Source organism: Dendrobates tinctorius, unplaced genomic scaffold (genome assembly GCF_039654945.1).
Source record: "Dendrobates tinctorius isolate UK_male_01 unplaced genomic scaffold, ASM3965494v1 ptg000140l, whole genome shotgun sequence".
NCBI lineage: Eukaryota > Metazoa > Chordata > Amphibia > Anura > Dendrobatidae > Dendrobates > Dendrobates tinctorius.
Window position 1 is genome coordinate 7,457,462 of NW_027361808.1, and position 25,557 is coordinate 7,483,018.

The following is a 25,557-nucleotide window of genomic DNA, read 5'->3' on the forward strand; positions in this document are numbered from 1 at the left end:
GCAACCCCTATGGATCAGCGCTACTCAGCACCAGCAGATGCTAGATAAAAGCATACTGGGCAGACCCTGTATATTGCTCAGTGGTTGCTGCAGAGTACTCCATTTGATCTCTTATTGGGCAGCAGCCATTAAGCAATGTACGGAGCTGCCGTGTTCCACCCAGTACCCTGCTTATATCAAACTGCTGTTGGCACAGAATACAGTTGACTGATGGTGTTACGGACGTTGAACCCTCCCCTGGATCACTTATTGATGTCTATGCCAAGGATAGATCAATTATTCTGGTCTAGATAGCCTAGTAAACGTGTGTTATGTACAAAAGGTCTATGACAAATCAGAATTAGGTCCATCATTAAACAGACAAGAGAGGAAAGAGTTAAAAAAAAATTTTTTTTAAAATACCATCTTCATCAAGGCCTCCAATAATATTGTACACATAGTAGGGAAAGAAGCGCCTGGAGTAGAGGATTGTAGAAAGCATTGCTGCGATAGCTCCGCTGGTCATGGTCTTGTTGTTTGAGTGTTTATACATCTTAAAAGGGAGACAAAAAATAGTGAAGATTACAATGTATACACGTTAATGATTGTCAAGTTTGAGACCGAGAAACTTCCTGTTGTGTACCAATAAGACAAAGTAATCACAAAGACTATAATGAGAGGCAACTCCTATGTCCTGTAGATAACATCGGAGCAACCTTCACAATAGCTGATATTAAAAGTCACCTCCTAAGCATCCCGTTTCACTTAGCGACGCACCAGCGATCCCGACAACGATAGGATCTGGTAAGGATCGCTGGTGCGTCGCTAAATGGTCGCTAGTAACCTGACAAACAGGCAGATCTCTTCAGCGACGCAGCAACGAACCAGCGATCCGTATAACGACCTCAGCGGTTGTTGGTACCTTGTCACACAGCAGCTTTTCTGACGATTCCCACCTGCGTCCCTGAGTTCTGCGTCGCCAACGAGGTCGCTCGCCAGGGTCAAACACAGCGATGCGCGCTGGCCAGCGGGACACCAACGATGAAAAAATGGCCCAGGACATTTGAGTACCATCAGCGACATCGCAGCGGGGGCCTGGTCCCTGCTGCGTGTCACATGTAGCGAGATCGCTGACGATTTCGCTGTTGCGTCACAAAATCAGTGATGCTTCAGCGATCTCGCTATGTGAGACGGGGGCTTTACTCTTCATTCACAATTATCTTTGCCAGTATTAGAGTTTATACCTCTATACAATTAGAGTCTAAACCTTCCGTTGCTAATGAGAAAAGGATGGAGTTTAATATTTTGTGCTAACATGTTTACAATTCGGTTTCATTAAAACTTTTGCTGCTGCAATACCCTAATCTACCGACTGTCTACTTCCTCATTATCCTGTAGACTGTAAGCCAGCAAGGGGAGGGCCCTCTCCTCTGTACCAGTCTGTCATTGTTAGATTCTTAGATTGCCTGTAAATTAGATTTTGTAAGCAGCAACAACTTTCCTCTTTTGCATTTTGAAAACGAAAAAAAAAAAATCTATCTATCTATCTATCTATATATATATATATATATATATATATATATATATATATATATATCTATCTATATATACATATACACATACATACATTTTAAAAATTGCCGAAAAGGAAAGTGAGCCGACACAAAAGTTTGAGCACACTTAGGAGATTTGTGATTTGTGTGCTCAGATAACATTGACCAAAGTTTCAGACCTTACTGTAATTAGTCTGTTAGGATTGTGGCTTGTTCACTATCGTTGTTTTGGCCAGGTGATGCAAATTTCCCAGCTTTATAAAAACCCAGCCTCGACTAACCTTGTGCCAAAAAACAGCAGCTATGGGTTCTTCTAAGCAGCTGCCTAGCACTCAGAAAATGGTGGAGGCCCACAAAGCAGAAGGCTATAAGATAGCAAAGAATTTTCAAGTTGCCCTTTCCTCAGTTTGAAATATAATTAAGAAATGGAAGTTAACAGGAAGAGTTAAGGTGAAGATAAGGTCTAGAAGACCAAAAAAAATTTCAGCGAGAACTGCTAGTAGGATTACTAGAGAGGCAATTTAGAACTCACGCTTGACTGCAACAGCCCTTCAGAAAGATTTAGCAGACTCCGGAGTTATGCTACATTGTTCTACTGTTTGGAGACTCTCCTGCGTCCTCACCATAAGATTCAGCATCAGAAGTATGCAAAATAACATCTAAACAAGCCTGATGTATTTTGGAAACTATGGACCGATGAAGTTAAAATAGAACGAATAACCACAACGATCTGAAAGGTATGTGTGGAAAAAAAATGGCACAGAATTTCAGGAAAACCATTAAGCATAGGGATGGATCAATCATGCTTTGGGGTTGTGTTGCAGCCAATGGCACAGAGAACATTTCATGGGTAGGAGGAAGAATGGATTCAATTAAATTTAAACACATTTTTGATGCAAACATTTATAAAAAAAAAAGCTGAAGTTTAAAAGTGGATGGCTTCTACGAATGGATAATGATCCTAAACACACGTCAAAAGCCAAAATAGACTACCTCAAAAGGCGCAAGCTGAAGGTTTTACAATGGCCCTCACAGTCCTATTATCTGATAATCATTGAAAATCTGTGGCTAGACGTTAAAATAACGTATGCAAGACAACCCAGGAATCTCACAGAATTGGAAGAATTTTCCAAGGAAGAATGGATGAAAATCTCTCAAACAAGAATTGAAAGACTTGTCTGGCTACAAAAAGATGTTACAAGCTTGCAAGACTTGGAAGACCTACCTTCATGTACCGGTATGTATTTCGGCCTAACAGCTAGAAACGTGCCCCAATTTTTAAAAAGTGAAACAGGTTAATAATTTACCTTTAACCTAGCTTCAATTATTTTAGTCAGAGTGAGGCAGTCCCCATGAAATCCGCTGCAACCGATGACTGTTTTGTCTGTCCTGTGGAAGAAAAAAAAAAGTAGTAAATCACAAAGGTATTGCCATCACTGAGCGATCTAGGAAGGTGAACGTACTTCGTAACTTCCCAAAAATGTAATACATGACCTAATTTATTACCAACGTGGGATGGCTGCGTGCAATGATCTGGTGAGAGACATGGGCCATGTTGACACCTAGAATAAATGCCGCAATTTCTTTCCTCTGCTGTTCTTTCAAGTAACAGTTAAAGCAAAGTCTAAAAGTCTTTAGCCTCTGCTGTACTAGTCCCTTTTCTTTGTGCAGATAACGGTTACCCTGATAAATTCGCCACATTAATCTAGGACTATGGAATATACAGCTTAAGACGTGGGGGCACACCATTCTAAGCGATCATTGGCCAACCTGTGATGAGATCACGGGGTGCAGATGAGTTGCTTATGGCAGGGTTTCCCAACTCCAGTCCTCAAGGCACACCAACAGATCATGTTTTCAGGATTTCCTTAGTATTGCTCAGGTGATAATTGCTTCACCTGTGCAATACAAAGGAAATCCTGAAAACATGATCTGTTGGTGTGCCTTGAGGACTGGAGTTGGGAAACCCTGGCTTATGGTCACCTATTGTAACAGTACGCTTCTGAAGGTCAGAGGAGCTTCAAGTCACCTTAGGGTTCTAGCCACCTAAAGATGACAAAATGTAAAAATAAGAAAAAAAAATGCAGTAAGTGATCAAAATAAGATCTAGCCCCAAATGGTACCAATAAAAACATCTACTCGCCACACATCTACAAAGTCAGAAATATTTAGTAAATATGTCCACAGTAACATCAGATACTAAAACCTGCAAATAGATATGTCAGATTGTTTACATGCATGGATCAATTGGAATGTTAAATACATACAACAAATCATAGAAAAATCAATGTAAAAAAGAACCGTATTTATAAAGCAAGTGTCAGATTTTATTTGTATTCCCAAAAAATAAATAAATCACAATTTAACCGCTTCCTGACCGTCCACAGTACTTAAACGTCGGCGCTAGCTGGGCTTTGTGCAGCGCCGACGTTTGTCTACGGTGGGTGGTCTCGCAGCGCTCAGGACCCCCAGGAGCCTGCAAGCGCTGCGATTCCTGTGCAGAGCCGTTGCTCTGACAGGTGACATCATCGGGACCTGATTAGAACAGGTCCTAATGGTGTTAACCCTTTTCTATCTTCTAGATGACACAATCGCATCATTTAGAAGATAGCATGAGGAGACCCCTGCTATTTTTACCTATCAGACGCCCCCCGCAGTCAGATCAGCGTTGCCTGGCAGCCAGAGGTCACGTGATGTCGTCTGGCTCTGTCAGCTACGGTGGCTTGTTAGGCTCAGCCTGCAACTGTGTCTAACAAGCGATCTCCCTCTGCATCACTGACAGGTCTCTTGCAATGCAATACATGTGTATTGCATTGTAAGAGACCAGTGATCAGACAAATAAAAATTGAAGTCTCATACAGGGACTAAGTAAAATAGTTTATAAAAAAAATAAATAAAAAATAAAAGAAAAATATTAAACCAATAAATAAATAAAAAAAAATATATATACATACATATATTATATATTATATATTATATATATATATATATATATATATATATATATATATATATATATATATAATTATTTTTTTAAAACAAAAAGTACACACTCCGGAAGGAGCCAACCTATAAAATGGTCACACTTGTTCACGCCTTCAGTGCAATTCATAAAAAGAAATAAGAAAAAAAAAAAAGAGGAAAAACCTTTGCTTTTTCATCATGTCGCCACACAAAAAGTAGAATACGACGCGATCAAAAAGTCAAATCAAAATAAAAATGGTAGCAATGAAAACGTCATCTTGTCCCGCAATAAACAAACCGCCATCCAGCTCCAATAGCGGAAAAATAAAAAAGTTATAGCATTCAGAATAAAGCGATGCAAAAACAATTATTTTTTCTATAAAAGTTTTTATTGTGCAAAAACAGCAAAACGTAAAAAAAAATATATAAATGTGGTATCACTGCAATCGTACTGACCTGAAGAATAAAGCTGCCTTATTAATTTTACTACCCACAGAACGTCATTAAAAAAAAATAAAAATTTCCAGAATTCCTGGCGTTTGATCATTCTGTCTCCCAAAAATCAGAATACAAAGCGATCAAAAATTTTCATGTGCCCGAAAATGGTACCAATAAAAACGTCAGCTCATTCTGCAAAAAACAAGCCATCACATGACTCTGTGGGCCAAAATATGGAAAAATTATAGCTCTCAAAATGTGGTGAGGCAAAAACTAGTTTTCGCAATAAAAATCATTTTTTTAGTGTGTGACAGCTGCCAAACATAAAAACCCGGTATAAATCCAGTATCGCTGTAATCGCACCGACTTGAAGAATAAAGTCACCTAATCACTAATACCGCACAAGGAACGGCATAAAAAATAAAAAAAACTACTTCTACACAGGCTATTGGTTTTTTTATTCGGCCTCCCAAAGATCGCAGTAAGGCTTGGCGCACATTTATCAAGCGCTGTGCGCTGAGCGCTTACACCAGGGTTTCGGTGTAAATCTCTGATTAGGCACATCAGGGGCTCTCCAAACGCAACATGACTTCCGCTGTCGATTCCAGACAATTTTGCATTCCATAAGTCAAATGGTGCTTCTTCCCTTTCAAGCCCTGCCGTGCGCCCAAACAGTAGTATTGTCCCACATATAGGGTATCGGCGTGCTCTGGAGAAATTGCTCAACAAATTGTATGGAGCAATTTCTCCTGTTACCCTTATGAAAATGCAAAATATGAAGCTAAAACGATTTGTGAAAAATGTTGCTTTTTTTTATTTCCACGGCTCTATGTTATAAACTTCTGTGATGCACCTGTGGGTTCAATGTGCTCAATACACATCTAGATAAGTTTCCTAAGGGGTCTAGTTTCCAAAATGGGGTCACTTGTTGGGGGTTTCCACTGTTTAGGCATGTCAGGGGCTCTCCAAACGCAACACGGCGTCCACTATCGATTCCAGCCAATTTTGCATTCCAAAAGTCAAATGGCGCTCCTTCCCTTTCAAGCCCTGCCGTGCGCCCAAACAGTAGTATTCTCTCACATATGGGGTATCGGCATGCTCAGGAGAAATTGCAAAGCAAAATGTATAGTCCATTTTCTCCTGTTACCCTTGTGTAAGTAAAAAAAAAAAAAAAAAGGTCTAAAGGAAAATTTTTGTCAAAGAAAAGGAAATGTTTCTTTTTTCCCTCCACATTCCATTCATTCATGTGAAGCACCTGAAGGGTTAATAAACTTCTTGAATGTGGTTTTGAGTACCTTGAGGGGTGCAGTTTTTAGAATGGTGTCACTTTTGGGTATTTTCTGTCATATAGGCCCCCCAAACTCACTTCAAATGTGAGGTGGTCCCTAATAAAAATTGTTTTGTAAATTTTGTTGTAAAAATGAGAAATCGCTGGTCAACTTTTAACCCTTATAACTTCCTAACAAAAAAAAATGTTGGTTCCAAAATTGTGCTGATGTAAAGTAAACATGTGGGGAAATGTTACTTAAGTTTTTTGTGTGCCATATCTCGCTGATTTAAGGGCATAAAAATTCAAAGTTGGAAAATTGCAAAATTTTCGACATTTTCGCCAAATGTCCGTTTGTTTTCCACAAATAAACGCAAGTTATAAGAAAGAAATGTTACCACTATCATGAAGTACAATATGTCGTGAGAAAACAATGTCAGAATCAGCAGGATCCGTTGAAGTGTTCTAGAGTTACGACCTCAAAGTGACACTGGTCAGAATTGATAAAATTGGCCCGGTCACGAAGGCAAAAACAGGCGCTGGTGCGAAAGGGTTAATAAAAAATATAAAAGACTGGGAAATTACAAGATGGCACCACATTTCCATCCAGACGATCCCACTTATATACCATCTACGACCCATCACTGATGTATTATATTTGGATCGGTACCTATCAAGACATCACTAATATACGCTAGCGACCAAAATTGTGGATACATTTGGAAGTTTTTAATAATCTTCGAGGTTTCTGGAACTTTCGGCAATCTTACTTGTTGATTACGTAATTATATTGGTTTTTGATATACTGTCGCTAGTTTTTATAATTTTGACAAGAAATACTGGACTTCGTTCTCGGTGAGTAAAATTCATAAATTATTTGTTATATGTTAACTTTTCATTATGTCCGCATTAAATTAAAAATAGTGTTTTAAAGCTACAGTCGTCACTTGATCCTTTCAGTATAGGTACTACAGGCTTTAATTTCATTTATTGTATTTTATTAATGCTTAAATTTAATTTTTTAACTGAATAATTATAAATGTCTATTTTGAGCTCACAAACTCCTGAATGATTGTTTTCTTTAGATTTTAATCATGCCAGCCACAAAGAGGTCTGATTGGTCTCCAAATAAACAGCTACGGCTATTGTTTTAAGGAAGGAGGGATACAGTTTCAGAGAAGATGGGTAGTGGAGTCACTGCTTCTGGACTGCAAAAGCTGCGTTCACGTTTTGCTGATAGTTGCAGTATCAAAACTAAGAGTGGAAGAGGAAGGAAAAACGTAGTTACTCACTGATAACAGGATTGCTCAGACCCCATGATGGCACGATGGAGGGGATCCGCCCATCAGGGACAGGAAACCTACAGATAAGAAGGCGGCACCTCTCTCCCGCATCAGTTGTTTACAGAGCACGAGGGCAACTCCAGATTAATATATATTTTAACATTACTATGAAGCTTAACAGAATCACAGCGTGACTACCTCTAAGAAATAATAATAAACTGAGTGTGCACATCCACACGTGAAGGGAGGGAATGTACGGGTGCCGTCATGGAGTCTGAGAAATCCCATTATCGGTGAGTAACTACGTTTCTCTCCTTCCCCCATGACAGCACCATGGAGACAATTACAGAGATTGTCATTTGGGAGGGACCACCACTTCTAGAACCGTTCTCCCAAAGGTAAGGTCTGAAGAAGAGGCTATATCCAGTGGATAGTGGTTAAAGAATGTAGAGGGGGAAGACCACGTAGCGGCTCTACTTATCTGTTCTATTGAGGTGCCGGCCTTTTCTGTCCAGGAGGTTGCCACCGCTTTTGTTGAATGAGCTTTTATATTCCCTGGGACTGCTGCCTCATGCGAGGACTACGACAATGTGATGGTGTCCCTTATCCATCTTGCCAGCGTGCCCTTGGAAGCTTTTTGCCCCTTCTGAGGACCCTGAAAGCACAGAGACCTATCCTTCCTATACTATCGTTTGGCCACTAAATACTGGATTAAGCACCTTCTGACATCTAGTATAAGACTTTCTCATCCCTATTTGTGGGATTGTGATCTCCTGAGATGTGTGAAATCGTGACACCACCTTTGGAAGGTAGGCCGGGTCTGTTCTAAGAATAACCCTTTACTCTAAAATTTGTATAAAAGGACGGCAGGCTGATAAAGCCTGAATGTCACTGATCCTACGAGCTGATGTGAGAGCTAGGAGTGATGTCTTAAGGGACAGGACTTTCAGTGAGGCATCTGACAGGGGTTCGAAGGGAGGCTTCAAGTTTAAATCCCACGGAGTTCCAGGCTGTCATGGGCATGTTTGTTACCTGAGGATGAAGTACCGGCCCCTGGGAAAGAAGGTACGGCATCTCCGGAAGTACCCACAGTGAGTCCCCTATCCACTGGGTCTTGCGTCCGTTGTCAAGACCTGAGAAACAGGGATTACCCACGGAACACCCCGGGATAAATTGTCTGCCCTTATCCACGATTCTAGCGAGCGTGCCATTTCAGATTATATGGTTAAACGCCCTTCTAAATTTCTTTCTAAAGAGTTTTCTGCAGACAATATTTCTCACTAAGTCTCTGGTGTGTACCTGAAACTATTGTACGGCCGAGATGCAGGATGTCATGGACTCTAGAAGGGACATTGCCTTCCACAAGGTTGTGGAGGGAAAATCTCTTGCTCGAGATACTAGCCCTATCGTCTTTTGAAATTTCTCTATCGGAAGGCGACACTCCTGTTTGCTTGAATCTAGTATGATGCCCAGGTATTCTTGTACCTGGCGCAGCACAATTCTGGATTTTGTTAGATTAAAAAGCCAGCCTAAGTTGGTTAAGGAACTCATGACTTTCTTTAACTGGTCTTCGCAATGTCGGGGAGAATTGCCTATTACCAGGAAGTTGACTAGATACGGGACGATCAGAATATTTTGTTCCCTTAAATTTGCCATCACCTCCGCAACTATCTTGGTGAATACGCATGGAGCTATGGCTAGACCAAACGGAAGGGCTGTGAACTGATAGTGCTTTATCACCCCCTGTATTGAGACCGCCACTCTGAGGAACTTCTGATAGTCCTTGTGGATGGGGACGTGGATGGGGTCTGCTAGGTGTCATGAAACAGCGTGGAAACAGCATTTTCACAGATGTCTGTTTCTCTCTTGAAGGATTGAACCTTCAGACACTTGTTCAGTTTCCTTAAGTTTATAATCGTTCCATACGGTTTTCTCCTCAGGAAAAGGGGGGGGGGGGGGAGTAGAATCCATTGCCTCTTTCTTGGCAAGGGAACTCCTGAAGAACTGCCTTCTCTACCAGACACAGAATCTCCTGCTCTAAAGGGCCTGTCACACTAAGCGATGTCGCTAGCAATATCGCTATAACGTCACTGGTTTTTGTGACATTATAGCGATATTGCTAGCGATATCGTTATGTCTGATACCTACCTCCGACCGCTCCCCCGCTGGTTATCACTGACCGCGCGAGATCGTCCTGGACAGTTTCTCGTCGTCAGCTTCCTGCTGGGCTTCCTGAGGCGCCGACGAGCGACGCGTGGACGGGGGCGGGAGGACGTCAGGATCGCCTCGTCTGATAGGCAAGTAGCGACCCCCGACCCCTGCTATGTCGCTGGTGAGATCTGCCTGTGTGGCAGCTCACTAGCGACCACTTAGCGATGCACCAGCGATCCTGACCGCGTCATATCGCTGGTCGGGATCGCAGGTGCATCGCTAAGTGTGACAGTACCTTAAGGCTAGCTGTTCCTTAATTGAGGATCTCCGAGGTGTCACTATAAACTATGGACGGGGAGGGAAGTGGAAAAAGTCTTAGGCCTTAAATTATCAGGTCCAGTATCCAAGAGCTGTTGGATATTTTTGCCCAGGCCAGGAGAAAAAGAGATGACCTTCCTCCCATCCAGGAAAATCCTCATTGGGATGGCTCTTTATTGTCATTAGGGCCCCTGTTGAACAGGAATCCCTTGCTTTAACTCCTTCCATCAACCCACTAATCCTGGGTTCTTGGGGGCTTCCTCTGGATACATTTCCTACTCCGAAAGGACCGTTTGTAAAATGGATTGGAGAGGATAGGGAAGAGTTTCTTTTTATCCCCTGCTATATCCAAAATATCATCCAGTGTGGGGCCAAACAAGAACTCTCCCTCCCAGGGGATGGAACATAACTTTGATTTTGTCTGGAGATCTCCAGGCCAACACTTAAGCCAGCGGGATTACCGGGCTGCGTTGGAGAAGGATGCCGATCTAGCGGCCAGCCTGACCGAGTCTGTTGATCCGTCCGCCAGAAAAGCAGCAGCCCTCTTCAGCACAGGTACAGAATCCAGTATAGTGTTTCTAGAGGTTTTCTCCCTCAGCCTCCAATGAAGCCTTCAGGAACGCATCTGCTTTTTTGATCATGGGATCTTTTAACACCCCCATATCCTCAAAAGGAATGGCAAATTTTTTGGAGGCTTTGGCAATAGCAACAACTAGTTTTGGCGCCTTCTCCCAGAAAGAACACGCTGGGTCATCAAATGGATACTTCCTTTTGGGGGGTAAGAAGGCCCTTCTTTTCTGGCTTTTTCCATTCCCTTTAACCCCTTTACCACCAAGGGTGGTTTGCACGTTAACAGCCAGGCCAATTTTTACAATTCTGACCACTGTCCATTTATGAGGTAATAACTCTGGAACACTTCAATGGATCTTGGCAACGCTGAGATTGTTTTTTCATGACATATTGTAATTCACGTTAGTGGTAAAATTTCTTCAATATAACTTGCGTTTGAGTAAAAAACGAAAATTTGGCAAAAATTAGGGAAATTTCTCAATTTTCAAACTTTGAATTTTTATGCGCTTAAAACAGAAATATGTCACAAAATAGTTAATAAATAACATTTCCCACGTGTACTTTACAGCAGCACAATTTTGGAAACAATTTTTTTTTGTTAGGAGTTATAAGGGTTAAAATTTGACCAGCAATTTCTCATGTTTTCCAACAAAGTTTACAAAACCATTTTTGTTAGGGAACACCTCACATTTGAAATCACTTTGAGGGGTCTATATGGCAGAAAATACCCAAAAGTGACACCATTCTAAAAACTGCACCCCTCAAGCTGATCAAAACCACATTCATTCAAGAAGTTTATTAACCCTTCAGGTGCTTCACATGAATGAATGAATGAATGAATGAATGAATGAATGGAATGTGGAAGGAAAAAATAAACATTTAACTTTTTAGTCACAAAAATGATCTTTTAGCAACAATTTTTTTTATTTTCCTAAGGGTAAAAGGAGAAAATTAACCCCAAAAGTTACTGTGCAATTTATCCTGAGTACGCCGATACCCCATATGTGGGGGGACCACTGTTTGGGTGCACGGCAGGGCTCGAAAGAGGAGTGCAGTTTGACTTTTTCAAACTAAAATTGGCTGGAATTGAGATCGGACACCATGTTGCGTTTGACGAGCCCCTGATGTGCCCATTTTGGAAACTAGACCCCCTAAGGAACTTATCTAGATGTGCGGTGAGCACTTTGAACCCCCAAGTGCTTCAAAGAAGATTATAATGCCCAGGCATGAAAATAAAAAATCCTATTTTTTTTGCCACAAAAATAATTGTTTAGTCCCCAATTTTTTATTTTCCTAAGGGTAACAGGAGATATTGGACCCCAAAAGTTGTTGTCCAATTTGTCCCGAGTACGCTGGTACCCCATGAAAACTAATGTTTGGGCACACGTCGGAGCTCGGAAGGGAAGTAGTGAAGTTTAGGAATGTAGACTGATGGAATGGTCTGCGGGCGTCTGTTCTGTTTGCAGAGCCCCTGATGTGCCTAAACAGAGGAAAAACAAAAACCACAAGTGACATCATTTTGGAAACTAGACCCCCAAGGAACTTATCTAGATGTGCCCCCCTTTTGGAACTAATCTACTGTTGGGGCAGGGATCAACACTTACAGTCGTAGTCTCTTTATTTCTTCAGCAGGAACAAGGCCCAGCACAGGAAAGCTCTGGTAGTGTGACCACTCTGCAGGAATCCTCAGCTAGTGTGAGGACCCTTGCAGTGTGGTCACACAGGTCAGAGACAGGTGACAGACAGGTCACAGAGCGGTCATACCGCTGCTGTGACCTGTCATTGGTGGGATTGCTTATCACATCGATCCCACCAGAGCTTCTCCCTGGTGACACTGGCAACAGCCTAGGATCGGAGCTCGCAGCTCGGATCCTAGGGCAGGTCACCAGCAGGGCACAGCGCAGTCACACCTGTAGCTGTGCCCTGTGATTGACGATGACATCCATTGTGCTAATCAGCTCCTGCAGGCCCTTCTAGGCCTGTCTTAGGCACCAGCCTAGGATCGGTGCTATTACAGCACCCCTCAAGGCAGGTACCGGCAGGGCACAGCGCGGTAACACCGTTGCTGTGCACTGTGATTGGCGCAATCAATGTGATTGTCAATCGCGCCAATCCGTAGGGTTTTCGCCGATGCCTACGATCGAGTACATCGGTACTTATTCCTAGCCTGGGACCGCACTGTTTAAGCCAATCTGATTGGCTGAAACATTGAGAAAGGCTGCAATTGGTGTTCAGAATTGAACAGCCAATCACAGAGATTGGGAGGCCGGACGGGAGAGGACACAGCCCGGGATGCCAACACCATCTTCTCTAAGGTCAGATGGTGTTGGAATTTTAATGCGATCACTGCAACTTAAGTCATGATGTCTTGTTCCAATTTTTTGGGGACGAGGGTCTACTAATCCCATGGTGGCTCTGACTGCCTTAATGAGTCTGTTTCCTCTAAAGGAAAACAACTATGTCCACCTGTACCCCCGGAGAATGATGATGGGTGATGATGAACTGGATGCATCAGAGTCACTTCCCTCACTCTCTTTACTACTGGACCCGGGTTCAAGGGACCTGTGTCTGGTTTTGTGCCATTTTTTCCCTGCATCCTGATGGGACCTAAAGGTGTTTTCTACTTGTGATTTAATTAAAGAGCTAAGGTCTGAGGCAAATCCTGGGGTCTCTTCACAAATTGACTGCTCTATGCAGGAGTTGCAGAGTCTTTTCCAACATAGTGGGTAACTCTTCCTTACAGAGTGTGCAGCTCCTATGCTTAGTGTTGCCCGCAGTTTTCCTTCCCTAAAAAGAAAAAAATAGGGGCCCTAATTAAAATGTGAACTTTCACAAAGATCACTTACCATTCCTGAAGGAAGAGTACCGGGGTTGGAGGAGGAACCACTCTTATACATGGGTTCTCTCTTACAATTGACGCCACACTGGAGCCCTTGCTGCGCTGGGATCCCAAATGCCTATTTCCGCTGTTACTACGTTTCTGGTGATGGGAAGGTTACCTTTCCATCTGATTCTTTTCTTTTTTTTTGCTGCTGCTGCTGTGGTGACCGGACCTGCACTGCATTGCCTTAGCGCTTACCCTGCATAAAATACCCCTGGAGCCTCCCCTAGCCACCTGATCCATATCTTCCAATTTCCCCAAGGAGGAAGGATTGAGGAAGTGCCGCATGCCTGATGAGACTGGATTACCCAGTCATGCATTGCGGCCTCAACGTCATCGGGCCCGCTGTGCATGCGCCCAGACCGGTTTCCCAGTCATGCAACGCGGCGCCCACTCGCATCATAGGGCGCGCCTTCCCGCGTGTGCACTTACTCCCAGAAGCTCCAAAGCCTTGCCGTCGGCGCGGCTTCTGGAGATGATTCCCGGGGGAGGCAGCATGCGGTGATCCTCTTCAGTGCCACTCCCCACACACTTTCAAGGTCCGCTGACCCCAGTGGTGGCGCCTCAGGCTACCGCACCAACCGAGGCAGGGAACCCCCGCTGCCAGGATCGGTCTGGCCGGGCCTGACATCCCACAACAATCCTCAGATATGCATCCGATGTCAACTGCAGGTTCCTCATCAGAGACAAGAAACCAACTGATGCGGAAGAGAGGTACCACCTTTTTATCTGTAGGTTTTCTGTCCCTGATAGGTGGATCCCCTCTCCGTGGTGCCGTCATGGGGGAGGGGGGAGGAGAGAAAGGCAACAACTCCAAAAACAGACAGAAGAATCGTTAGGTATGCCTTGCAAAACAGAAAAGCATTAGCCAAGGAACTCAACCAGTTCTTGCACGATGGAGGAGTTTCGGTGTCGGATAGAACAGTACGTCGCTGATTACTTGATGCCAGTCTGAAAGGACGAACACAAAGATAAAAGCCATTCCTAAATATTAAACAGAGAAATAACAGAATTTCCTGGGCTAAGGAATAGCTTAGCTGGACAACTGAAGATTGGAAGTAATCTGGAGCGATAAAACGACAATATCAATTTTTGGTAGTGACGGAATGCGTTATGTTTGGAGAAGGCCAAAGGAAGACTGTCTTCCAGAGTGTATGACTGCTACAATGAAACATTTTGAGAGTGTTATGATATGGGCTTGTATATTCTGACATGGAATTGGGAGAATACAGGTCCTTGAGGGAACTGTAAATGCTTTGAAATATATTCATTATGTCCTTGAAGCAATGCTCATCCCATCAAGCCGTGACCTTGGCAAGGAACAGATCGCAATTATTTTTCAACAGGATGGAGCACCATGTCACACTGCAAGGCAATGTCTAAAATAGTTTGAAAGCAAACAAATTTCTGTGCTTTCATAGCCTGGAAATAGTCCTGATCTGAACTCTATCGAAAATCTGTGGTCAAGATTAAAGTGATTGGTTTCTAGTAAGGCCTCTTTCACACTTCAGTTTTTTGACGTTAGTCAAAATCCGCCACTTTTAGAAAAAAACAGATCCGCAAATTTTTGGGCGGATCCGTTTTTTTCCCCCATTGATTTGCATTAGTGGCGGATTTTGGCTGATGGTCGTCCGTTGGGTCCGTTTATTGATGGATCCGTGAGAATTTTAGCGGCTCCGGGGCGGACCAGGCGGACACTGCAACGTTTTTTTTTTGTTGATGGTCTGCTATTTTTAACTGCACATGCCCGAAAGGTGAAAGCCGGGAGCAGTTTTAACCCAGAAATGCCGTCACGGGAGCCGCTAAAATTCGCTCTCTCCCGATCTCACCTGAGCTCCCTCGATTCCAATCACACCCTCAAGATTGCCGGGAGATCGCGGCCATGAAGGTTACCGCGATGATTGCCGCGAGATCGCGGCCATGAAGATTGCTGTCGCGATCGCCGCAAGATCGCGGCCACGAAGATTGCTGCCGCGATGATTGCGGCCAGCCATGAGATATCGCAGCGATGGGCAATGCCGCAAGATCGCGGCGAACTTCCAGCCCGCAGTCCCTTTAAATCACGCCGCTTTACATCTTCCACGGATCCGTACTGCAACGTGGTCCGCTGTCATTCGTACGTCACGAAAAGGAGACGGATCAGTTGTTTGGAACCTTTGGCGGATTTCAACTGACCGACGACGACGGAGGTATGAAACAGGTCTAAGCGACTGAGCAACAAGCAAGCATTGAATGCAGCTGTTATCAGTTCCTGGTACCATGTTATAACCACAGAGAACCTGAGACGTCTTGTTGAATCAATGCCAAGGAGATGCAAAGCTGTTATCAATACCAAAAGGATTCCTTACATGCTACTAAAGAAAGAACACATAGGGATAGCATGAAATTAACATATTAGGACGTGATATTTTGATTCGCCCATTCCGCTGTTCTTATAGAAGTGATAAGATATTTTGTGTTATGGTAACCTTTTTTCTATGTAGCGGTGTTCTAATCTACTTTAGACTACTTGTGGCAATATTGTTATAAACACTTTGTATTGATTGCATGTTAACTTTAAAAAATGGCAAACATTTGACAATTTTGGTCATTAAGTGTATACATACACACAGTCATAGAATCATCATATAACAAGTGTATACAAATTGCAACAAAAGACCATACTAAAAAAAAAATTAAAGGTAGTCACTGTGTCAGGATGTATAAAACCCAAGACAAAACCCCACAGTTAAAAACATGTAAATGTTGGAGTTTTGGAGCCATGCAAGTTTTAATTGTTTTTTCCTTTAATCCCTTTAGGATTGTCTCAGGGAATACACTGGAGATTATTATATTGAAAACATTTTTGGATAGCTTCAAATTATGTCCTTGTCATGGCCATACGGAATAACGGTGTACTGTAGAGCAGTGGTCCCCAACCTTCTTTGCACCAGGGACTGGCTTCAAGCAAGACCAATCTTCCATGTCCCAGCAGGGTGAGGATGAAGGTGTGGCAGAGGCGGAGCTACAGATGAGGTTGTAGTTTAGTAGTGCATACTTATTTAATTATAACATTTATAATGTGAATGTGACTCAATTCACCATAGGTTTTGCGTGAGTGGGAGCACTGGACTTGTTTTCCTGCAAAACGGTCCCATCTAGGGGTGATGGGACACAGCGACACCCATGCATGCATGGCTGGGCTCCCCCCCCCCTTGCATGCATGGCTGGGCTCCCCCCCCCTTGCATGCATGGCTGGGCTCCCCCCCCCTTGCATGCATGGCTGGGCTCCCCCCCCTTGCATGCATGGCTGGGCTCCCCCCCCCCTGCATGCATGGCTGGGCTCCCCCCCATTTGCATGCATGGCTGGGCTCCCCCCCCATTTGCATGCATGGCTGGGCTCCCCCCCCATTTGCATGCATGGCTGGGCTCCCCCCCCATTTGCATGCATGGCTGGGCTCCCCCCCCATTTGCATGCATGGCTGGGCTCCCCCCCATTTGCATGCATGGCTGGGCTCCCCCACCATTTGCATGCATGGCTGGGCTCCCCCCCCATTTGCATGCATGGCTGGGCTCCCCCCCCATTTGCATGCATGGCTGGGCTCCCCCCCTTTGCATGCATGGCTGGGCTCCCCCCCCTTTGCATGCATGGCTGGGCTCCCCCCCCTTTGCATGCATGGCTGGGCTGCCCCCCTTTGCATGCATGGCTGGGCTCCCCCCCCTTTGCATGCATGGCTGGGCTCCCCCCCCTTTGCATGCATGGCTGGGCTCCCCCCCCCTTTGCATGCATGGCTGGGCTCCCCCCCCTTGCATGCATGGCTGGGCTCCCCCCCTTGCATGCATGGCTGGGCTCCCCCCCCTTGCATGCATGGCTGGGCTCCCCCCCCTTGCATGCATGGCTGGGCTCCCCCCCTTGCATGCATGGCTGGGCTCCCCCCCATCCCCCATCATACTTACCCTCACGCCGTCGCTGAACTTCCCTGCATCTTAATCCTGGCATGCTAGCTTCTTCCTGTGCGGAGCGTCACGTAGTACCGCTCATTAAGGTCATGAATATGGACGCCACGCCTATGGGAGTGGAGTCGCGTCCATATTCATGATCTTAATGAGCGGTACTACGTGACCACTCAGCACTGGATGAAGCTGCCGCGCTCGACAGGTGTGCAAGAACTGACGGTGAATATCGATGTCTTCTGGAAGCCAGCGGTTGCAGCTGTCACTATAGTGCTACAGCCGCCGGCTCCCCTTGTGTCCAGCATTCTGGGCCGTGGCTCCGCGGACCGGCAACAGAACTGCAACGGCCCGGTCCTGGGCCGCGGACCTGTGGTTGGGGACCCCTGCTGTAGCGAATAGCAGTACTCCAATATTGCTGAAGCTCTTGTTTCATGACTATGCCCATATGCGACACAATGCCCCAAGATGTCAATTTCTGCTGCATTTATGGGGGCGTATGAGGACTTGGAATTTTGGGTGAAAATGAATGGGCATACAAGTTTGTCTAGGCCACCATAAGATTTATTACTTTCAAATTCTTTTTCAGGAAATGTCAATTTAAGTGAAGCCTGTAACATGAAATGGATTCCTGAACTGCCCATGAAATCTGGAATAACAGGCTGGTCATTTTTTGGGGGGTGCCATCCATATGGAATCGATTGCTGTAGGGGTTGCCCGAGTCCTAGAGCGCCTTGCTACAGACCCCAGGAACGACTTGCAGGGAGGGCCTGATGTCAGAGACAGCAGCCATCTTAACTCGATCACTGCATGATGGAGCACATTGACCGGAAATAGCAGCGCAGTATATATATGGCACTTTGTGAGAACGCAGCTCCAGTAAATCAAATGGTAAAAATGGACAATGTCATTCAAAAGTACAACCCTTCCGGCAAAAGAAGAGTTATATAGACAGGAAAAGATGAAAAGCAAAAACGGATAATAGCCATGTCTGTAAGAAGTTAAACATAATTTTCTCAACATATTTAATATTAGGGTGATTCACATGAGGCAGATATTATTGAAGTTTCTGCCATTATGCAAGTCTCATTCAGAATAATGGGACAGATGTTGAATAACCTGCAACACAATCTGTACTCATGTTACTGACTAAATAAAGCCCAATCACTTCTATTGTCATGGTCCCATCCTTAGGGTAAGTGCACACAGAGTTTTTTTTGGTGGTGCGGATTTTGTTGAAAAATCCGCAGGACAAAAATCCTGCAGTTTATCTGCGGATTAGCCTGCGGTTTCACACCTCATAATAAGGTGTGAAACCGCAGCGGAAACCGCACAAATAATTGACATGCTGCGGATTGTAACCCGCGGAAAAATCCGCAGCATGTGCACAGCGTTTTTTTTCCCCATAGGAAATAAAGGTACTGTACAACGCAGCAAAATCTGCTACGGACCCGCAGAGCCAAAACCGCTGCTAATCCGCAGCAGAATCCGCAGCGTGTGCACATACCCTTACGTACAGATTTATGGGAATCTATAAGATCTGGATTTGCTGACTCTGCATCTATTTCAATTTGGGTTGGTCTGCCATTCTCCACATTTTCTGTGTTATCTTGATACGAGTTAAATGCTTTACGGTCTACAATGATGTCACCACAGCAGACCAAAACAATCTGGTCTGATCACGAAAGGTCTTCACCACGATCAGCAAAAGCCCCCGGAATTGTGAAAAAATGGCCACAAGACGATGGAATTGTTCTTCACCTAGAACACTGTCTTTAAAAGAAATCTGTCCGTAGGAACAACCCTGCTAAGCAGCCTATATGGGCACGTAAGTCATAGGAAGCTGAATTACACAATATACATATGTTCTTATATAGGACTATCAGTGCACTTCATTTTTGCTTACAGTAGATGCCCCCTGATCTCAGACTGCAGGGAAGTAGATGTTATCAGGACCCTAGCTGTTACAAGCAGCAGGCAATGACCCCTGATCTGTGATGCAACTTCCCAGAAGGTAGGGGAAGCTCTGAGGAGCATCCCATGCAGCACAGTGAACTGAAAGTACTGAGGGTTGTAAACAGCACTATTCATGCTATCTTTATAATTTATGAAGGCATGGACATTAGAATCATTTTCGCTCACCGAAGTACCACTTGGAGAACTATTGGCTGGAAAATCTGCCTCCAGAGCTTATTTTCAAAGAAAAGGGAAGTTACTAATACGAGACAAGTAGATCAGGACAGCAGCCAGTTTGTCTTTACGTCTCAGACTGGTAAGGCCTGTTTCACACTTCCGTTTTTGACCATCAGTCAAAATCTGCCGTTTTTGCAAAAAAACGGATCTGCCATTTTTTTGGGCAGATCCGTTTTTTTCCCCATTGACTTGCATTACCGGCGGATCTTGACGGATGGCCATCCGTTGGATCCGTTTTTTTGCGGATCCGTCAATTTTTTTGCGCCGGCCAAGATGCCTGGACGGACCATGTAACGTTTTTTTTACTGCAGGATCCGCATTTTTATACAGCGTATGCCCGGAGGAATGAAGTCAGGAGGAAATTTAACCCTGAAATCATTTCTGGCGGCCAGGCAAAAAATTCTCTCTCTCCTTTTCCCGGGCAGCGGTTCCTTTAAAATTCTTCATTCGGCGGATCCGTAAAAAAAACGGATCCGGTGGCATCCGTTCACATCAGTTAGGAACGGATCCGCTTTCCGCCTTTTTGGCGGATTTTAACAAACAAAAAACTGAAGTGTGAAACAGGCCTAACGACCCCTTTCATTAATTGAGCAGTCATAGGGCTGTATAGATCGGACCGCATTGCAGTGACTGGCCAGGGAACAATGTATTTCTATGCAGTTGTGACACTCTGGTTAGGAGAGCCACCGATCAGAACGTGCAGTGTGTCACGATCTTGGTCCCATTTGTATGACTGTTGGACCTTACAATCAGGGCTGTGGAGTCGAAGTTGTGGAGTCGGTGCTCATTTTGGTGGAGTCAGAGTTGGAGTCGATATAAAATGGACCAACTCCGACTCCTAAAATATATAATAAATTGGGAACAGTAGTTCAATGCAGAATGTGCTGAATATTTTTTCATAGGAATTTGGGAAAGTTATGAAATGTCCTATAAATGACTGTTCTATTCCTGATCTAAGGAAGCATTCACACACAGCGTTTTTCCTGCGTTGAGTATACGTTTTTCAGTTGCAAAAGCAGATCAGCTTTTTAAAAAACAGCATCACCTGAAAGGTTTTTGAGCTCATAGCTAATGTTTTCAATAGCAAAAGAAGATTAGAAATCTGCTCTATATATCCATTTATTCATATCTGTCTATCCATTATCATATCTGTACCAAAAAGAATGAAAGCCGGATAGCACAGAGACTAACACTTCTTTTTTTTTTAGCACCAGTCAGGTACACCTCGCCCAGGACAGGCATTGTTGGTCTTCAGTAACACATCAACATCAATTGATAGTTGGAATAAATAGACTGCATTCACCACCACATCTTCTTAAGGTGCAGGCTTTATTTTCAAGTGTAGGGGTGTGCAGTCTGAGGTTCTGCAGCAGCTGAGGTGTGCAGTATGAAATTCTGCAACCCCCCCCCCCCAAGGTTTGATCCTGGCTTTATCTTAGCCGATATAAGTCATAGTGTGCGTATATATATATAATATATATATATATATATATATATATATATATATATATATATACACATACATATATACACATACATACACACACACACACACACACACACACACACACACACACACACACACACACACACATACAGTGCCTACAAGTAGTATTCAACCCCCTGCAGATTTAGCAGGTTTACACATTCGGAATTAACTTGGCATTGTGACATTTGAACTGTAGATCAGCCTGGAAGTGTGAAATGCACTGCAGCAAAAAAGAATGTTATTTCTTTGTTTAATTTTTTTTTAAATTGTGAAAAGTTTATTCAGAGGGTCATTTATTATTCAACCCCTCAAACCACCAAAATTCTGTTTGGTTCCCCTAAAGTATTAAGAAGTATTTCAGGCACAAAGAACAATGAGCTTCACATGTTTGGATTAATTATCTCTTTTTCCAGCCTTTTCTGACTATTTAAGACCCTCCCCAAACTTGTGAACAGCACTCATACATGGTCAACATGGGAAAGACAAAGGAGCATTCCAAGGCCATCAGAGACAAGATCGTGGAGGGTCACAAGGCTGGCAAGGGGTACAAAACCCTTTCCAAGGAGTTGGGCCTACCTGTCTCCACTGTTGGGAGCATCATCCGGAAGTGGAAGGCTTATGAAACTACTGTTAGCCTTCCACGGCCTGGACAGCCTTTGAAAGTTTCCTCCCGTGCCGAGGCCAGGCTTGTCCGAAGAGTCAAGGCTAACCCAAGGACAACAAGGAAGGAGCTCCGGGAAGATCTCATGGCAGTGGGGACATTGGTTTCAGTCAACACCATAAGTAACGTACTCCACCGCAATGGTCTCAGTTCCAGACAAGCCCGTAAGGTACCTTTACTTTCAAAGCGTCATGTCAAGGCTCGTCTACAGTTTGCTCATGATCACTTGGAGGACTCTGAGACAGACTGGTTCAAGGTTCTCTGGTCTGATGAGACCAAGATCGAGATCTTTGGTGCCAACCACACACGTGAAGTTTGGAGACTGGATGGCACTGCATACGACCCCAAGAATACCATCCCTACAGTCAAGCATGGTGGTGGCAGCATCATGCTGTGGGGCTGTTTCTCAGCCAAGGGGCCTGGCCATCTGGTCCGCATCCATGGGAAGATGGATAGCACGGCCTACCTGGAGATTTTGGCCAAGAACCTCCGCTCCTCCATCAAGGATCTTAAGATGGGTCGTCATTTCATCTTCCAACAAGACAACGACCCAAAGCACACAGCCAAGAAAACCAAGGCCTGGTTCAAGAGGCAAAAAATCAAGGTGTTGGAGTGGCCTAGTCAGTCTCCTGACCTTAACCCAATTGAAAACTTGTGGAAGGAGCTCAAGATTAAAGTCCACATGAGACACCCAAAGAACCTAGATAACTTGGAGAAGATCTGCATGGAGGAGTGGGCCAAGATAACTCCAGAGACCTGTGCCGGCCTGATCAGGTCTTATAAAAGACGATTATTAGCTGTAATTGCAAACAAGGGTTATTCCACAAAATATTAAACCTAGGGGTTGAATAATAATTGACCCACACTTTTATGTTTAAAATTTATTAAAATTTAACTGAGCAACATAACTTTTTGGTTTGTAAGATTTATGCATCTGTTAATAAATCCTGCTCTTGTGTGAAGTTTGAAGGCTCTAACTTATTTGCATCTTATCAAACCTGCTAAATCTGCAGGGGGTTGAATACTACTTGTAGGCACTGTACACACGGTACAGACCAAAAGTTTGGACACACCTTCTCAATCGAAGCGTTTTCTTTATTTTCATGACTCTGAAAATTGTAGATTCACTCTGAAGGCATCAAAACTACGAATTAACACATGTGGAATTATATAATTAACAAAAAAGTGTGAAACAACTGAAAATACTGTATGTCTTATATTCTAGGTTCTTCAAAGTAGCCACCTTTTGCTTTAATTTCTGCTTTGCACACACTCTTGGCCTTCTCTTGATGAGCTTCAAGAGGTAGTCACCGGAAATGGTTTTCACTTTACAAGTGTGCCCTGTCAGGTTTAATAAGTGGGATTTCTTGCCTTATAAATGGGGTTGGGATCATCAGTTGTGTTGTGCAGAAGAGTTGATAATCCTACTGAATAGGCTGTTAGCTGCTTTTTTCTTGCCATAATACAAATTCTAAGAAAAACGAGTGGCCATCATTACTTTAAGAAATGAAGGTCAGTCAGTCCGAAAAATTGGGAAAACTTTGAAAGTGTCCCCAAGTGCAGTGGCAAAAAACATCAAGCGCTACAAAGAAACTGGCTCACATGAGGACCGCCCTAGGAAAGGAAGACCAAGAGTCACCTCTGCTGCGGAGGATAAGTTCATCCGAGTCACCAGCCTCAGAAATCGCAAGTTAACTGCAGCTCAGATTAGAGACCAGGTCAATGCCACACAGAGTTCTAGCAGCAGACACATCTCTACAACAACTGTTAAGAGGAGACTTTGTGCAGCAGGCCTTCATGGTAAAATAGCTGCTAGGAAACCACTGATAAGGACAGGCAACAAGCAGAAGAGAGTTGTTTGGGCTAAAGAACACAAGGAATGGACATTAGACCAGTGGAAATCTGTGCTTTGGTCTGATGAGTCCAAATTTGAGATCTTTGGTTCCAATCACAATGTCTTTGTGCGTCGCAGAAAAGGTGAACGGATGGACTCTACATGCCTGGTTCCCACCATGAAGCATGGAGGAGGAGGTGAGATGGTGTGGGGGTGCTTTGCTGGTGACACTGTTGGGGATTTATTCAAAATTGAAGGCATACTGAACCAGCATGGCTACCACAGCATCTTGCAGCGGCATGCTATTCCATCCGGTTTGTGTTTAGTTGGACCATCATTTATTTTCCAACAGGACAATGACCTCAAACACACCTCCAGGCTGTGTAAGGGCTATTTGACCAAGAAGGAGAGTGATGGGGTGCTACACCAGAAGACTTGGCCTCCACAGACACCAGACCTGAACCCAATCGAGATGGTTTGGGGTGAGCTGGAACGCAGAGTGAAGGCAAAAGGGCCAACAAGCGCTAAGCATCTCTGGGAACTCCTTCAAGACTGTTGGAAGCCCATTTCCAGTGACTACCTCTTGAAGCTCAAGAGAATGCCAAGAGTGTGCAAAGCAGTAATCAAAGCAAAAGGTTGCTAATTTGAAGAACCTAGAATATAAGACATATTTTCAGTTGTTTCACACTTTTTTGTTAATTATATAATTCCACATGTGTTAATTCATTGTTTTGATGCCTTCAGAGTGAATCTACAATTTTCATAGTCATGAAAATAAAGAAAACTCTTTGAATGAGAAGGTGTCCAAACTTTGGTCTGTACCGTATGTATGTAATCGATATTATACAGTTTTTTGTGTTTTAAAGTTGTATTCCAATAAATATATATTATGTTCTATCTAAATATCTTGATTATTGAATCATAGAAATGATCAAATGTCTGATGTTCACATTGTACTACAATAAATTTTTCACTTAAATATAAGCAATATATGTGGGAGTCGGAGTCGTCGTAAGGGAAATTGAGGAGTCGGAGTCGCAGGTTTGGCTTACCAACTCCACAGCCCTGCTTACAATAAGCTCTGGAGACAGATTCTCATGCTAAACAGTGTCCGGCCCATATATGTTAGTTCATTAACATATGAAAAACGTGAATTTCACTGGAGTAAGACAATGGATCGTATATATAATGGTACAGTTTTATTAAACTTCCTATGATGTACATGCCCATCTAGACAGTTTACCAGAGATGATTCTTTTGACAGATTCCCTTTAAATGTAATGATTAGAAACTTTACACCTTTCTAATAAAAAAAAAAAATTGTCATGACATGGACTTACAGTTTGTAACACTTTGGAGTGTCTCTGCTGTGGATTGAATACCCCTCACTTAGCCTGGTATCTGATGCAACGATAGCAAAGTCTTCCCCCGCAAGAGCCAGTACAGTTCTAGGAAGAAAAAAGTGAGATTATTACTAGCTGCTTCCTCATGCACGGTCTATTTTCTGACATGGATGCAATGAGATAAAATCTGAAAGGGAATCAGATTATTATAATAGAACATAATTAGTAATATACACAATTGCTGCTAGTTTTTGCTCCCAGTAAAAACAAAAAAAAATGTTGCCCACTAAATCTATGTTAATATGGGGATTTACAGTCAGTCAACAGAATGCTGGACCTGAGCTGATCATTAGCACATGGAGCAAGAGTCTCCTATTACTACTCCTCAGTTCACCCCCTCATTCAGGAGGGCTTCCAATTGAGTACATTGTCAACATTGCCTATCACTTTATTTAAACCCTTACCAACACAACCAATTTTCAATTTTTTTTTCCTTTCTTCCAAGGCCCATACATTTTTCAATGGACAGCGCCATATGCAGGCTTGGTTTTTGCAGGACTAATTGCATTTTGAATGACAAATCATCATGATTCACAAAGTCAGTACGGTTAAGCTAATACCAAACTTGTATGTATGTATGTATGTATATATATATATATATATATATATATATATATATATTTTTAGTAGCATAAAGCAAAAA

General features: G+C 43.5%; 1 protein-coding gene across 1 annotated transcript in view; it reads right to left on the reverse strand.

Moving 5' to 3' along the window:
* Window positions 1-25,557, reverse strand: part of LOC141049012 (proteasome subunit beta type-1-B-like) — a 54,849-nt gene that overhangs the window by 23,886 nt on the left and 5,406 nt on the right. Inside the window, exons 2-4 of the mRNA XM_073545105.1 lie at window positions 24,852-24,959; window positions 2,840-2,921; window positions 403-532 (exon numbers count right to left, since the gene is read on the reverse strand). Coding sequence (XP_073401206.1) covers window positions 403-532; window positions 2,840-2,921; window positions 24,852-24,959 — 320 coding nt within the window. The remainder of the gene's footprint in view (window positions 1-402; window positions 533-2,839; window positions 2,922-24,851; window positions 24,960-25,557) is intronic.